General features: G+C 38.4%; 1 protein-coding gene across 1 annotated transcript; it reads left to right on the forward strand.

Moving 5' to 3' along the window:
- The first annotated feature begins 4,947 nt into the window (after positions 1 to 4,947).
- sem1 (SEM1 26S proteasome subunit) lies at positions 4,948 to 7,742 on the forward strand. The gene is made up of 3 exons (XM_027012049.3): positions 4,948 to 5,109; positions 5,695 to 5,788; positions 7,473 to 7,742. The coding sequence occupies exons 1-3, from the start codon at positions 5,034 to 5,036 to the stop codon at positions 7,513 to 7,515; spliced, it is 213 nt and encodes a 70-aa protein (XP_026867850.1). The 5' UTR covers positions 4,948 to 5,033; the 3' UTR covers positions 7,516 to 7,742.
- Positions 7,743 to 16,367: the final 8,625 nt, after the last annotated feature.

Here is a 16,367-nt window from a genome sequence, read left to right on the forward strand (position 1 = left end):
GAAGGAAATGGCATGGTGTCTAAGAAACAGACTGGCAATCATAGACTCTTTAAAACATTTTGGCCATCGTATATAAAATGAAAATTTACAAGAAGCAGCAGGGTTAATTTTTATATATATATATATATATGAGTCAAAAAAAATCCTTCCCATACACTGCTCATTCGGGTATCTGAAATACAGCAGAGTTCTAGGTATGAATGGTTTTAATCAGACTGTATACAGATGCACAGTGTGTTACAGCAGGATGAATTCATCGATGTAGAAAATATGAGATTTAGTGAGGTGGAAAAACAATTATTGAACAGCAATAAACTTGGGGAAGTTTCATACTCACTCCTATACATCATTATCCTCCTACAGTTAGTAGAGCTAAGAGCATGTAAATGCAGTAGATGAAGCAGTCCTTCCTGAGGTCATTAAAATGACCTTTAAAAGCTGATAGTAGACATTATAGACAGTAGCACATTATTGGTGATCCAGTTCCAAATAAAAAATCAAACTGTCTGCTGAGAAGTCAAAGGCACAAAGACAAATGGGTGGCACTGAGGTAGGTTTCCATAAAATAATAACAATTACAGCTCTAAACAACCGACCAAGCTGTACAAACATGGGACATCCAACCTAAGAGGGGAAGAGAGGACATTGTGTCCAGGGGTAAATTCACAGCCCATACACCAAGCATCCACCCATGACCAATTGGGCTTCTCTGATCGAGCAGACACATACCCAGATGACCACTGCCTATGTTGTGCTCTAGTCTTGTTGGTCTAACTACTTAATAAGTGGCTGTTAGAGGTTTTCCTGGACAAAGTCCAGAGCTGAAGGGGCCTCAATGCAGCTAATCCCAAAAGAGGACAGCTTCATTTATCAATCTGCCCAATCACAGGCATTTCCGGACCTGCGGCCACATGGCATGTATTTTTTGTTTAAATTTTGCAATATAGCAGACACCTGAAACAAAGGCGTTCAAACCTGTGAGATAAACGTGTGAGATACCCAGGTTAAAGACCTGATCAGAGCCTGTCTTCCAATAAAAGCATGGAAACCTAAATGCACAGCTTTCATTTATGTTATAGTAGTCATCAGGCTTGCAGTACAGAGTTTTATGTGATCAAGCATAATAGACATTTTCCCCTTCTTCTACAATATCCCTCTGTGTGCAGTAAAGATCATTATATCCTTAAGAATGTTGTTTCATTTCCAATCCCCTTTATAGATGACAGATGAGGAGCGAGTAGGTATTAGAGTGGAACACTTTATCACTTACTCTGTAAGCCCCTTGATGAGGGACATTCACTTGAGAATGTCATTCCAACATAGAGAGAGAGTTGGGTGGGGTGGGGTGGGGTGGGGGGAGGGGGGTGAGAGAGGGGGAGAGTGAGGGGAGAAGTGAAAGAGAGAGGGAGAGAGACCAGAAAGGGAGAGAGACTGACTCAAAGACCTGCAGTGTAAGACTCCTACAATGCACCATTGTGGTAACTAAGTCAAGAGCTAGAAAATTTTTAATACTCAGTGATTTAAGACAATCATTTATATAATTTATTTGCCATTCATAATATAGTATATCATCATTCTATACCATGACAATTTTATGTAAATTTGCCATGATATACTGATGAGGTATTACTCATAAGAAAAACGGGATGCACTGATTTTGTTGTAATTCATTGTAATGATTGTGAAATTTTTAAGATAATCTATTGCAAAGTAAAATGAACATCATTGTCAAAACTCCCATAAGTGTGTTTATGACATTTTGTAACAAATGGTTATTTTTGCATAAAAATACAAATATAATAGTCTAAGTGAAAATACATAATTTTTTAACCCAGTCAATGCCCTGTGTGTTATTACAATCTAAGGTTTGCATACTATGCTTTAAAAACCATTAATCCTGTTGTTATTTTGTCATGATTATTTCATATAAATCAAACATAAAATGAGCAGTTACATGCTCATAGCCATGAGGTATTTTTTGAATAATGACTAATGGATTTAAAACAAAGCCATAAATATGTGGTCAAACAAATCAGTTACTTTCACCTTATCTCCAGTGTCGTTGTGCTATTTGTTATATCATTACTGATTGAAATTATTTATGTGAAGTATTGGAAAAACTTGCATAATGCATAATTCTAAGGTTAACTCTTACTGTTGTCGGACAGCAAAACAGTAAGTTACTCTATATTCCCAGATAACAGGAACACATGCATAAATGCTGAACACATGCATAAACTGAAAGCAACAGACCATCTTTCTTCTTGTTTTTACAGAACACAATGTTGATTATAAATAACAGGATGGCATTGATGGGCAGGACAGCTAAATACCAGCTGGGTGTTCAAATTAGTCACTGTTCACCACAGTGTTTTGAAATAATTCTCTACTGTTGCAACTTGAGATCGCCAGGCCACATTTAATTTCTCTCTTGCTGATAGCATTTATCAGCAAAATCCTGATAAAAACAAAAATGCAACTTAAGCCTGAGAATAGTTAAGCCGCAGAGGTGAACAGGATTACTGAGACCAGTAGGACAGGCATTAGATTGTATGGTCATAAAGAGCCATTAGCCTGTTGGCAAACTGTACCTCAAGCTCCAGATGACAGGGCTTTTCAAGACAGACAGAAGAAAAAAAATATGAAACTAAAATTCCTTATGACAGAGAATTGAATTACTTGGTTATAGGAAAAGATTTGGGGTGGGGAGAATAAAGTTATTTAATGTGTATGTTTTTTCATATGTGTAGTGACTTTGCTTGATTATCACAACTGATTGTAAATGGACAGCTCTGTACCTATAGTGCATATGGTTTTTCTAAACAAAAATGTACACCACACGAGACCGAGTAGCCTTAGAGTAGCTGCGTAAAACAACAAAAGCTTCTGAACATCAGTGTTCTCTCAGAAAATACATCATGTCACCATAGTGGCTATTAGTAAGATCAGAGCTAGAGCAGTGGTGGCAGTTTCAGCAGTTCTTGATTGTGACTTTATGTCCCTGTAAAATTATAACAACTTGATCTCAATGTGCCACAGTTATGTTTTACAATACTATAGCAAAATCTTGACTTAATAGCCCCAAAAGCTTTGTTATGAACATACTTTGAAAGAAGAGTGTAGATGCTGTTTTTGCAGGGCTGTCTCGATTCTTATTCTCCTGTAAAGGCTGAATGAGAGAAGTGATTATCTAATCAAGGGCACTTGGACAGGTCGACAGCCCCATGTTCTGGTGTGTTGTCACTTTCCCTGGCAGAGAGGGAGCCTTATCACTAATCTGAGGTAGGGATCAGCCAGATGGGAGCTGGAAGCGATGATGGCTCTGCTCACCTACCCTCCCTCAGTCTCACAAATGAGTACTGCCCCTCACCCCCTACCCTGCACCCTCTCATACCCTGCTCGCTCGTCCTAGCACCCCTCAGGCCAAATTGTGATCTCTGCCCTGATAAACCTCCGTGGAAGCGAGACTGCCAGACTGGCCGGGCTAGGTCGGAGCCTCTGTGAGGAGTCAGAGCAATACTGTCCTGGAGGGGGCTCATGAAAGGCATTCTCACATGTGAAGAAAGGCTGGGAGACTGTCTGGCCAGTCCTGCTGTCTGCCCCCCTCCCCACCCCCGGAGACTCCAGGCGCCACAGTGTAACTGCAGCCTCAGGTATGCTCAGTAGACACTGAGAGAGATTCCCGAGCCTATACCTTTAGAGTATGTTGGATTCGTCTGCTCTTGTCAACTGTATGCAATTAATATGTTTAGTCATCTTGCCCAGCTTTATTATTTTTTTTAAAAAGGCTTCCCATATGCATGTTCCTTATGAATATACATGCTTTCTCTTGAATAAACTTGCTTCATTTAGCTGTTTTTGACACATTCATCTGTTTAAACCAATGCCCCAACACTGTCTTTTTCAGTGTAGTCTGAATGTTTTATGTAAGTTCTTAAGATGATTACAAAATAATTCGAGAATAAAATAAGTGAGTAGGATCTTCGTTGAGGTTTTCACCATCTGTCAGCAAATGAGAGCCACAGGGCAATTTTCATTGTGGTGCATGTGGTTTTGTGGTGTATATGCTGTCATTTATCTAGACTGCAATACACAGGCTTACCCACCAGTGGCTGTCATTTCATTACTTGAACACACCACTTGGATCACAATGGAATTTCTACTTTACTGAAAAATATGCAACCACCAAGGTGTTTTTTATTTAAATAAATAGTAATAGTATGCAAAATTTCACCACCAAACTAAAAAAGTCTTTTTTCTTTGTATATTTGTTCTACTTAACAGTGCTAAATGCTTTAAAATGATTTAGACATTGCCAAATTAATGTTTTTCTTAAAACCACTTGTCCACCAAGTAATTAGAAGAGAGTAAGTTAAGTGCCAACTGTATTCTCAGCTTGCTAGTTCCAGAGGGGCTTCATGAAGGTTATAAATGCTGAGCTATTATGCTTTAAAAAGGTACCCTTTGCAACCATCTGCAGGGTTTTTACAGGTTGTCTAACTGGATATAAAACTGACCACGTGCATTTCTACATATGCTGAAAACCATCACAATCTAAAGAACACATTTTTACTCATCCAGTCATTTACATTTTGGGAAATTCAAACTTCGAGATCAGCTAAATTAAATGTATTTCAGTCATATCAGTGATGTCTAAAGATGTTTTCTGGACAGAGAATTGCAAAGCATAATTATGTACCTAGGCTACCAATGCAGCTAAGAAAAAAATTGTTTTATCGTTTAACATTATTGCATCTATAAATTACAATACATATACAAGACAAATGACACATTTAAAAAGCGAAAACTGCTGTAAAATAAGAATACTGACTTTTCAATTACTTTTCAACTACTGACTCAGATATTTAGTTACTTCTGCCCTTGGTAGCTAGCGAATACCAATTTCATGAATTCTGTAGTCTAAACCGGTTGTGCATTCTGTACATGCGCAGAAGAAACTGGGCTCAACCACAGCTAGCTAGCTACTCAACTCGCATTGATTCTTTGAAGTCCACAGCAAAGAGCAAGTTGTAATGTCGGATAAGAAACAAACCGTCGATTTGGGGTTGCTGGAGGAAGACGATGAATTTGAGGAATTTCCAGCCGAAGGTATATGTATTTCACTTACATGTTAGCATTTGTTCTTTGCCACTAAATACATTTTCCTCTATGGTCAGACAGAGTGACTCAGCTAGCTAATCTATTGCACCGAGGATGATTTACTAGCTAGCGAGCTAGCTAGTATGTTAAAGTGTTGTCCTCGTTAGCTAGCTATCTAACTAAATTAACGCGAATCTTTTACAGCGTCTAACACAATAGCAATTGATTGTACTCTACTGGGTTAGCTGCACTAGTAAATACATTTCACAATCGTCTACATTTCAGTAACCAAAGTGTACCCAACTGGTCCATGTGTAACCAGTTAGCCAATGTTGGCTAACTATCGACTTAGCTAGCTAGCTAGCCTAGCTTCCATACGTGGCTACCCACGCAACATTAGCTAATTATGTCCTAGCTAGACAGACATGTACAAAGACGCTAAACTAGTAGCTAACCAGCTAGCTTTGTTCGTAGAGTATATCTAATTCTGTGATGTAGCTAGTTAGCTTTCGAATATACACATTATTTTGAAAACGACAGTTTGTCAGGTTTCAATATTTCCCAACTGAGATGTTTGTGTTGTGTGATTCTCAGACTGGACAGGTCTGGACGAAGATGAGGATGCTCATGTGTGGGAAGATAACTGGGACGATGACAACGTAGAAGATGACTTTTCCAACCAACTGAGGTACTTGCCTTCCTCTAGCAAGCCCCTCTTTTGAGTTTTATTTGCTTTGTCCAGCCACATATTGGCATTGTAATGCCTATGCATTATGCCATATCAATGTGTTAAACATTTTAAAATATAAACTTCTTTTGCATACATATTTAGTAAAAATCATTCCTTTGCTTTTTGCAGTGTTTGCCGACTCTTGATATGACTGAGAATTGAGTATTCTCTGCAATAGCGAAGTTTAGTGACTGCAAATGTTAGTGTACATCCAAGATTTTGAAACAAGCTGCATGTATTTTTAGACTGATACCTACACTACCTAACCAACTGACAGAAAATGCTGCCATTGTAGAGTACTTTTTAAAAAATATTTCTTTTAATGAAATAGAGAATATGTACAGATTCTGTCAATCCTTAAAAGTGGCAGTTTGTTTACTGGGGAATATTGGCGGTATTGCTGGATGCTGTACAGATGTGGCTATGTCTAGACTTATGTCAAACTTTAAAACTGTATATGGATTGGGAAGTACTATAGATATTTATTAGCTAGCTAGCTGTCTTCTTATGTAGGCAGTACTCACATTGTGGTTAGCAGTAAGGACACCAGTAAACATCTTGTTGTCTGTGAAGAGTGATTGTTAATTGCTCCCATTAATCACATATGTAGGTAAGCAGTTATGTTTGGATTACATTCTGAACTGAATACGTTTGTTTGCAGTTTAGACTGTGTACTTTGCAGTTTAGGTTGTAATATCCTTTCTTGTTGTGTTGGGATATTTGTGACAATGTTAATGGTGTTAAGAATTACTGTAATTACTATTACAGTATTATGTCTTGCCCCCAAAATCAATTTTTGCTGCTCAAGACTTCGATGTTCATGAGCTACCATAAACAAGTGAGCAAGCATTTATTAGCTAACTGGTTTTTCCAGTCACATTTTAATAATACAAGAGATTTCACATATGTGGCAGTCTTACTTCAGGAAAACCTACATTATAATTATCTGAATTCTCAAGGATAGCACTACCCATTACTGAAATACAGAAAAACAAAAGATCCAAAGGACTAAATCTTAACATTTCTTGTTGTCTGTGGTTATAACTAACAAAGGAAAAGTACAAAGTAGACTAATAATTTGGCACTCAGTGCAGCCAGCAAAAGATAGCAGGCCTCTAGGAACCAAGGAATTTTTTCTCAGCAGTAAAACACAGAAGGCCACTCCAACTACTTGCTTCTTTTGGAGAGTTCCAAATGTTTCAGATATCACTTCTGCAAAAAAATGGGCAGTGGATGGCAGTCTGTGAAACTAGACTTGCTGAGTTGTTTTGTGTGCAAGTTTTTCCACAAGTGAAATGGCTGTTTAGCTAAAGAAGCACAGGTAACTTGCATTTTGTTACATTGGTATCTGAAAAACAGCAGTTTTACCCAAATTTTTGAGGGAAAATAAGAGAAAAATCAATAGGAAACATGACATGTAAGGATGGCAATGAATTACAATGGGATTAGAACAGTTTGCTTTCAGTTAGAACAAAACTGGATTAATGTGCATACTGTACCATAGAAATGACAGTAAAGGTGATGTTTTCTTTTTTCTTTTAAATTCGATACATTTTCAAATGCATTTTTGTACTTTTAATGTTGGTGTTGTGTTCTATAAATAATCTTTTGACCCCTCCCCCAATTTTCTTTCTTTTGGCAGAGCTGAACTTGAAAAGCACGGATACAAGATGGAGACTTCATAGACTTTCATCTGAAGGTTTTCACACATTTGTACAATGTTCGTACAATATGTCAATTTACAAATGTGGTTTATCTTATTTCTTATGTAAGAAGTCTGGAATCCTGATGTTTGTTAGAACAGTGTGAGAAATGGAATGGAAGTATTGTCTTTTTTTTTTTTTTTACCTTGTTCTCTCATCCAACAGATTGAATGTTAATAGTTGTTGTATTAAAACACTTCTTTACTTTTCCTGTTTTAGTTTGATTCTTCTGATTTGCTTCTTTCAGCAGGTCAGCATATATTTCAAAAGCACCTGTAAATTCAAGTTTTAAATTCAAAATGGTTTTATTGTTTGTTTCTGGCTAAATTAACTTCGTCTTAAAATAGGCATTTAGTGCAATTCATGAACTGAAAGATGAAGTGTACTTGCAAAACGTTTCTCAGCTTTGTGCTTTTAATAACTTTGCTAACAGCCATTAAGGAAGGTTATTTCTCAAAGGTAGTTTCTATTGTTATGTATACCTTATACTGGTAGGGGTCTCAAATTGGTTACTTAATGTATTGCCCATTTTTGTGTCTTCATCCCCTCACTGAAGTTGTCAGGCACTTAAAAAATTATGCACGGGTGTGTGTTGATTTTTTAACATTTTTTATTTAACAGTGGTGGATTGAAATAATGACTTAATTACTTTCAACCACTACCCAAGATGTCAGTCCCATGAATTTTGTAGTCTAAACCAGTTGCGCCTTCTGAACATGTTCAGAAGAAGCCTGGTACAATCATAGGTAGCTACTGAAGTCTATACTAAAAATTGTCATATAAGAGAAGAATAGATGTGGATTCGAGGTTGTTCAAGGAGGATGGATTTGAGGAATTTCCAGCCAAAGGTATATATTTCACTGATATGTTAGCATTTGAATAAAATTATTTTTTGTTTCTGATGTTGCTTGTTATTGACACTTTTTTCAACAATATTTCCAAGCAGCACTTAACATGGTCAGACTGAAAAATGGCTAGTTTAACTAAATTTTTTAAAATGTAATGGCATTTTTAAAAACACTAACACAAACTTTAGTATTAGCATGTGGAGAGTACACCTTTGTTTGGACAAACTCAAAGCTTTGTGCCTTGTACAACTCCCACAGCAATTCTCTACATGCATATTAACAGGACAACCTATTGAGATACCTATCCATCACAGGGGCTGGTGATCTTATTACAAATGCAAATGAAACACAGTCAAGTACAGCATGAAAATTTGTGTCACTTAGCTAAAGAACTATATTTGGTATGGATGCTTGTATACTTTATATTGTAACAGATGGGACATTTAAGTAAGTCATCGGTCTTTCTGCTCCCCTGGATGATCTGTTGTACAACTTGAAATTTGCAATGCAATGCCCAGGTGCATTTGGCATAAAGAATAAGCAGAGATCACATCACATCTAACTGATATACTGGTAGATACATGACCAAAAACTGTCCTTTTAGCCATATGTTAGTTTACTGAATACTAGAACTGTGAGTATGTTGTGGTGGTTGTGGTTTTTGTTTGGTTGTTTTTTTGTGTCAGATTAATGTGCCTACCTCTGCCACTGATCTTAATAGAGTCCTTCTGTAACAAAGGTAAGTAAACTAAATTGGACTAATACTATGACATTTTAAACTACAGGTGAAAACACTTTCTGGGCATTGTCTATTTGGACGTGTGTTTGAGAAAGATGTTGAAAGATTCATCCCCACCCAGTTAGGGAGGGTGTGAGAGAGTGCGAGAGCTCCAGTGCGACTCCTCTGTTGCTCGCTGTGACTTCTCCCTCAGCCCATGGGGTTTGGCACAGCCACTGCAGGGAGATTATCCAGTGCAGTGTTTGTCAGAGGCTGGGAGGTGGCCACAGCATGGGGGCCCAGCCACTTCTGCCTGGGCCTGCCTACTCCCGACCAGGCCCTGCTCTTCCGCTCCTCACAGTGGGGGCTCCCGCACAGAACCGGAGGCCAATTTGCCCAGCCACACTCCCCCAGCAAAATGATTTCTCTGGATTTGTGGTTCTCAGTCCCAGAGCCATAATGAGCTGAAATCGATGCCAGTAAGACATCTACTACTGCAGGAGAGCTTCCTTCTGTTCCTCCCCACTGCTGCCTCCCTCCATCTGTTTTATCTTCTTTTTTCTTTTCTTTTTTTTGTTGTCCACTGAAATTCTAAATAGTACATGTAAGCATGTATAGAAGGAGGTTTTCTTTTTTTTTTCTTTTTTTTTAAAGGAAGCTGTTGCAGATAAACCTTTTTCCCCTGAAAAAGTATTTTTGGGAATACGTGTTACACGCTACGTGCTCTTGTTTGTTTAATTTTTTTTTTTTTATGTCACATGACGTATAACAAGCTCTAAACATACTCTCCTTTCTGGATTTTTTTGAAAGCTCAAGTGAAATACAATTAAAATTAAATGAACTGATAGTAAATCAATAACACCTGCATCTTTTTAAAATTTAACAAGGGGACACAGAGGAGCTGTAGCGTATGCGCATGTACAGTCAGGCATACTCATGACATGCAAATCCACCTATACCCTTGAAAATAAGTGCTCTGCGCTGAATCATTATTTTAATTGTTGGAAAGTCAGTGAGGTGTGAAAATCACTAAGTGTGAGTAACATTGGAGATTTCAAGGCTGTTTTGTTCATGCCAAAGGCATAAGATTGGTCTTTATGTGAATGAAGGTGGTCATATTTGGTTTCTCCATAAACAGTGATGTGCTTGCGAACATATGCCATAGACGTATTTGGTATTTTCCCAATATTGTTCTTTCTGTCTTTTCTGACTGCTTATGTACGTGGGTCTTTGGAAATCCTGTCAATGGGTCAGTCTGCAGATGAAAAAGTCAGTGGTGAAATGTTTATGTTTGTTTAACTGTTTCACTTTTTACATTTATAACATGATTATGCAATGGGTGTTTTTAAACATAGACCTTGCCTGTTCACCTCACCTTGAGTAAGAATCAGTACTTGCAAATGGTCACTGTCATTGTTTAACAACCTAAGAATTAATTTTTTTAAGTTCATCATTCATTCTACGTTAAAAGCTATTTGTCCTATTTTCCACTAATTATTAATTTTGATGTTTATTTTGTGGCATTTCTCTCAGACACCTATGAACATCACTGTTGTGCTGGGTTGCACACAACCTCAGAGAGCTGTTCCTCCATGAGCCAAGAAAAGACAGGGGGCTGTCGCGCTGGGCCTGTGCAGCTGCTGCAATAATAGGCCTAATTGCACATTTTCTTTTGTGGGTCTGAAATTAGTGGCAGAGCACAGCTACAATGCCCAACCTTGAGTAAAAAAAAAAAAAAAGACACACGAGGGCAACTGTGCACCAGCACGGTCCGTCACTACCACCCACAGCCTCCTGTCCACACCTGCAGTCGCCCTCACCAAAGTAAACACAGATAATAAGGAGTAATTACTTTAAAAATAATAATGAGAGCCCTCCATGTGACAATGGTTGGCCTGTTTATTGAGGGATGAAAATAACTCCTGAAGACACAGATGAGGGTTCCCCATCAAGGTCCCTTATGGGGGAACTATGTGCTAACCTCTTTCCCTTTTCCTCACTGCACTATGGACCAAGTACTAATCTTCTTCCCTTATCACTATGGACTGGGTGCTAACCTCTTTCGCTTTCCCTCACTGCACTATGGGCTGGGTTTGAACAAAGGATAATTCCTATCTGCCACTTCTGCTTTTTCATTTGGTTTTCTCTGCCAAGCACATATAGTGTAACCTTTCTCTGAAGGGAGTTCTCTATCATGGCACTCTGGAATGGTACCGTCAAATAACTGTTGGATCTGCAACCCATTTCTCCATCGTTTACAGATGATTGACATTTGTAGAGACGTGACACGTTCCATCGAAGAAACAACACGATCGGTTTGTTTCATGGTAATGGAATCAGTGACTGCTGGAGTCCCTGTTAAAACCAAATCTTTGGACTGATGTCATGTGGTGTTAAGGTTTCTGTTTTTGTGGCAGTTTTTGCGCAGTTTGGGAAATTCACTTCTTCAATACAGGAACAAAATATCTAAAAATTGTAATGCATAAAGGCTTGATGATTTCAGCAAGAATGACACTTTGATATACAGTATGGGAACAATCTTCAGAAAGGTTAAGTGGAAAGAAATATGGTTGAAGTTATCGAGGGCAAGAATCTAGGCTCAAATAAAGGAATGTAGCAAGGTTCATTTTTCACAGACACCAATTTTACTGACTGAAATATTCTATTGACTGAGCAATTTCTTTTCTGGGAAAGTTTGCTGTGTAATATTGTTGCATTTGGTTGGTTTGATTTGTTTTTTTGATTTGAAACTATAGGTCCTTTGTTAACAACATTACTGTTATGAATCAGGCTACCTGTTCAGACTTTCAGCAAAGATCACATTAAACCCTTGTACTATATGTCAAACCATTAATAGTGTTTAACAGCATTTATGATAATGTTACTGCAAATGCCAGGAGCTGATAATTAGCCAGAGAAATTAAACAGTGGCATTATACCAGCATGTGCCATGATGGCTAATGGTCACTTAACAACATTTTAGTACAAAATTTTTAAATTATAACGTATGTGAATGCAGGTGTTAAGATATGGAATAACACCTGGCTATTTTGATATAATTAGATGCTACAAAGCCACTGGCTCAATAGTCCTGATCTTATACTATCATTACACTAAGCATGGTCATTGGCTTGAATGAACTTTGTAGGAAGGGAATCTTTGCTTATTTATTTAACATCCTCAGCAAGCTCCCTGCTGTGTTTCACCACCATCCCCAAGCATGTGTTTTTAATGAATGAATGAATGAATGAATTACATTTTTTTTCTTCCTCCATTTCCCCCAGTAATAATTTACGCATGCTTTCCACTGTACATAATAGCTCTGGACAGTCAAGAACAAAAAATAACAGAACAATTTAAGCACATCAAAGCTTGGTGGAGCAATTAAACCCTCTTGATGGTATCCCTACTATTGAATTAACAGTGCTCTGATAATTGTAATTAATTAATCATCTTGCATGCTCATACACTCCCATTTACACAAGAACTGTAAGGTAGACTGTAGCTGACCTTTCAGATGTGTCTTCTCCCTGAACAATTCCTACTGTAGTGCCCTGAGCAGCAGTGGCAGGTCTTTCTAGGACACATGCAGTGCTCCCTACTTCCCCTCCTGCACCACAGTTTGACCAACAGTGTTTAATTAGCAGAATATTTGCTTCTGAGGTTTCTGCTGTTGTATGTTATCACATAAACAGGTCTGTGAAATATGGTGAAATGTATTAGTAGTCTCCTACATGTGGGAAGTGTGCATGGGCAAATTAAATGTGGGTCTGGAGAACAGAGGGATCCTCTGGAACAATTTGGCTTTGGGGTCTGAGATCCTGGGAGGCCCAACACAGGCACAGAGAATAGTATGAGCTCAATGAGGAAACAATTAATCATGTGTGAGTGGCTGTCTGCTAACAAGACAACAACAATGTTCTGAATCTCTGCCTGAGGCAGGATTCAAATCCAGCAAACTGTTCAGACACGTGGGCCTCACACACACCCCCACAAAGAAACACATGAACATATGTCCTTATACTCACATGCACGCAGGTGCTTAACACTGCTTAAGGCTTTGATATTATTACCTTTGAAGTAGTTATGATAGTATATTCTTGTTTATGATTTCTTTCTGCAACACACATTGTTTAATAGTTAAACTGGAAATGTTTCATTAACGAGAAGTAACCGATCCATGCTGTACTTTCTCACTCACAGTACTAACATGTGAAAACGAAAATATCAGATTAATCAACTTCATTCTGAAAGTATGGACTGACAAGCCCTTTCTTTCTGTTTTGGGGAAATTTCATCCTTAATTTAACCATGTGTCTTTTGAGTGGCAAGCTCCCTTGAAATGAGTCAAAGCAGGCAATGCCTTCCTAAATGGGATGGAAAGTGCACATTTTCTGTCTTGGGAGTGAGGAATTAAAGAAATACATAAGCAAACAAAGGCCTGGTGTGTATTTCAGGATGGTGTGTCTGGCTGGCATCATCCCAGCTGTCAGAATGAAAAGTGACACAAGTTACTGAAGCGTTCCCTACTGAGGAACACTGCTTGGTAGCAGAAAAAAAAGCTCAGAATCACCAAATCACTGCGTTGTGCTTACATGCCTTTTGATTACCAAAAGAAACATATGACATATGGTTCAGATGATTCAAACCATAACTGATTCATATTTTCTGATATCAATATTTATCAAACATTGCAGTCTTTATTTGCCATATGTGAAAAGCTAATCCATGTGATGAAATACATGCCAAGAGTAATGGACAAAGTTAGTTTAGTTGATAATGTGTTGCTCTAGCTCTGTGCAAAAACCTTTTGATCATATGCTGTAGTATCTGAAGAGAGCACTGAACATTTCAGACAAGGAACATTTCTTTGGTAATATTATTTGTTTGCTGTTTGTTTGTTCTGTAACAGAAATAGAAATTTAATATTTTTTTAAATGTGGAAATTACAAAAGTATACAAAGCAAAGCAACACAAAGCAAAGAAATTTAATTGAGTACAAAATAAAATAACTGAATGTAAAATTAAAACTAAAAAACTACAAATAAAGGCTAATGGATCTTAAGTTGGTACATAGCCATCAATTTCGGTGATGTTGTATAGTTAAATGCTACCAGACTTGCTTCACAAATTACTCAGTCTAATGGAAAGGGAAATGTATAACTGTAATCATCTATGACTTCTAATAGTTTACGAATTAATGTGAAGTGCTCCCATTCCTCCACCGTGGGATTTGTGGATCTGTTTCCACTGCGGTATATCTTCAGGAAGGGGAAAAGGAAAAGACTTAAAGATTTGCTGGTCGTTTTGTTCAAAGACGAGTGTTTGGTCATTTCCCACAATGCTGCTGAGCGGCCCCTGTGATCAGCAATTAAGAGAATGAGCAGGAATTTGAGGGGCAGACACACAGACAGAGGGAACAGCATAGCCAGGAGGGTTTCTTGCTCTCCTCGCTGTGCCTGTGCTCAGTGTCTTTAGGTAGCATCTGGGTTCATTTAGTGGACCTACGGAGGGGTGCTCTACCTCCTCTCTGGTTGCAGGTTTCAGCGAGGGCTCTTGTGTTTTTGGAACAGGCTACGGCGCGCTGATCTGGACCTTCTCAAGCTGCCCCATCGCATCCGCCCATCCCTCCAGAGGGGCAATTTTGGCCCATCCCACATGCCCCTCGGCATGTTTAATGTAGCTCCTCATTTGAACTGAAAGATGTTGAACAGATTCATTCAGAAGCCAGCCTCCTTAAGCTTTTTGACGAGAGGAGTGGGTGGGCATCAGCTCGTGGGGGTAGTGGTGATGGTGGGGTGCTGTGCATGTTTGCGCACATGTGCTTGTGTGTGAGTGTGCACGTGGACACACGGCACAGCCAAGTATGCAGAGTGAATAACATCAGCGTGGAGAAGCAGCCATGATACTAGGCAGCACTCCTCATCACACTCCCCCTGTGGCTTTGAAAGGGCTCAGTCAATCTGCCCCCAGGTCAGGTTTTAGTGAATGATCTCTATAAGCAGAAGAACTGCTCACTGGATTTATTCATATTTAATCATTGACTACTGGCAAAGCTGTTTATTGTTATGCACAGTAAAAGAAAACCAGAGTAAGTTGGACTTGTTAAGTAAGTTGGCAGGATGTTATCTAAACACAGATTTATTTTCATGTAAACAAAAAGAGTCTGTTAAGGTTTGTTATGTTTATTCAGTCTATGTCAATGCCACATTTATTCACAATAATATATTTGAATGTTTTTTTTTTCATTCTGTTTGACATATTTTTGTTTAGATGAACACAAAAAAATAAGAATGAAAGGGTGTGTTATAACTCAGCACAGGATTTGGACTACAGCACAGGATTACTGAACAAACCTTAGTAACTTTATTACTCACATGCCAAGTAGTATAGTAAATAAAGGTGTTCTATAATGTGATTTACTTGGCATGTGACAAAGGGCCTCAAATGTTTCTAAACAACCAAAATCTTTTGCTTTGAACGTTTTTTATTTGTCATGCTGCTTCTGAGCTTATATAAATGTCTACAGATGCATTAGAAACATTAAATATATTGATAACTATAGCTTAAATGTAGAACTACCCATAGATGTTAAATGGTTATTTATATTATATGATTAAGGAACAGAATCAGAATCTAATAAGTTAGATATACTGTATTGACAAAAGTATTGGGACACACTTCTTAATCATTGAATTCAGGTGTTTCATTAAGTCACATTGCCACAGGTGTATAAAATGAAACACACAACCATACAGTCTGCCTAAGCTTACTGAATTCGAGCATGGTACAGTAACAGGGTGCCATCATTGCAACAAGTCAGTTTGTGAAATTTCTTCCCGCCTAGATATTCCATGATCAACTGTGAGTGGTATTATTGAAAAGTGGAAGAGATTAGAAACCAACCACCAATGCTCTGCTGATTCAATAACTGCTGAGTTCTGAACCACCTCTGGCATTAACATTAGCACAAAAACTGTGCGCCAGGAGCTTCAAGGGATGGGTTTACATGGCTGAGCAGCTGCATGCAAACCTTACATCACCAAGCACAATGCCAAGCATCTGATGGAGTGGTGTGTAGCACGCCGCAACTGGACTCTGGGGCAGTGCTAATGTATTCTGTGGAGTGAGAACTTGGCTTCTTTATTTGGCAGTCAGGTGGACGAGTCTGGGTTTGGTGAATGCCAGAAGAACATTACCTGCCTGACTGCATTGTGCCAATTGTAAACTTGTGGAGGAGGAATAATGCTATGGGGTTGTTTTTCAGG

The sequence above is a fragment of the Electrophorus electricus genome, chromosome 2 (genome assembly GCF_041902795.1).
Source record: "Electrophorus electricus isolate QZ-2024a chromosome 2, ASM4190279v1, whole genome shotgun sequence".
In the NCBI taxonomy this organism is placed as follows: Eukaryota; Metazoa; Chordata; class Actinopteri; order Gymnotiformes; family Gymnotidae; genus Electrophorus; species Electrophorus electricus.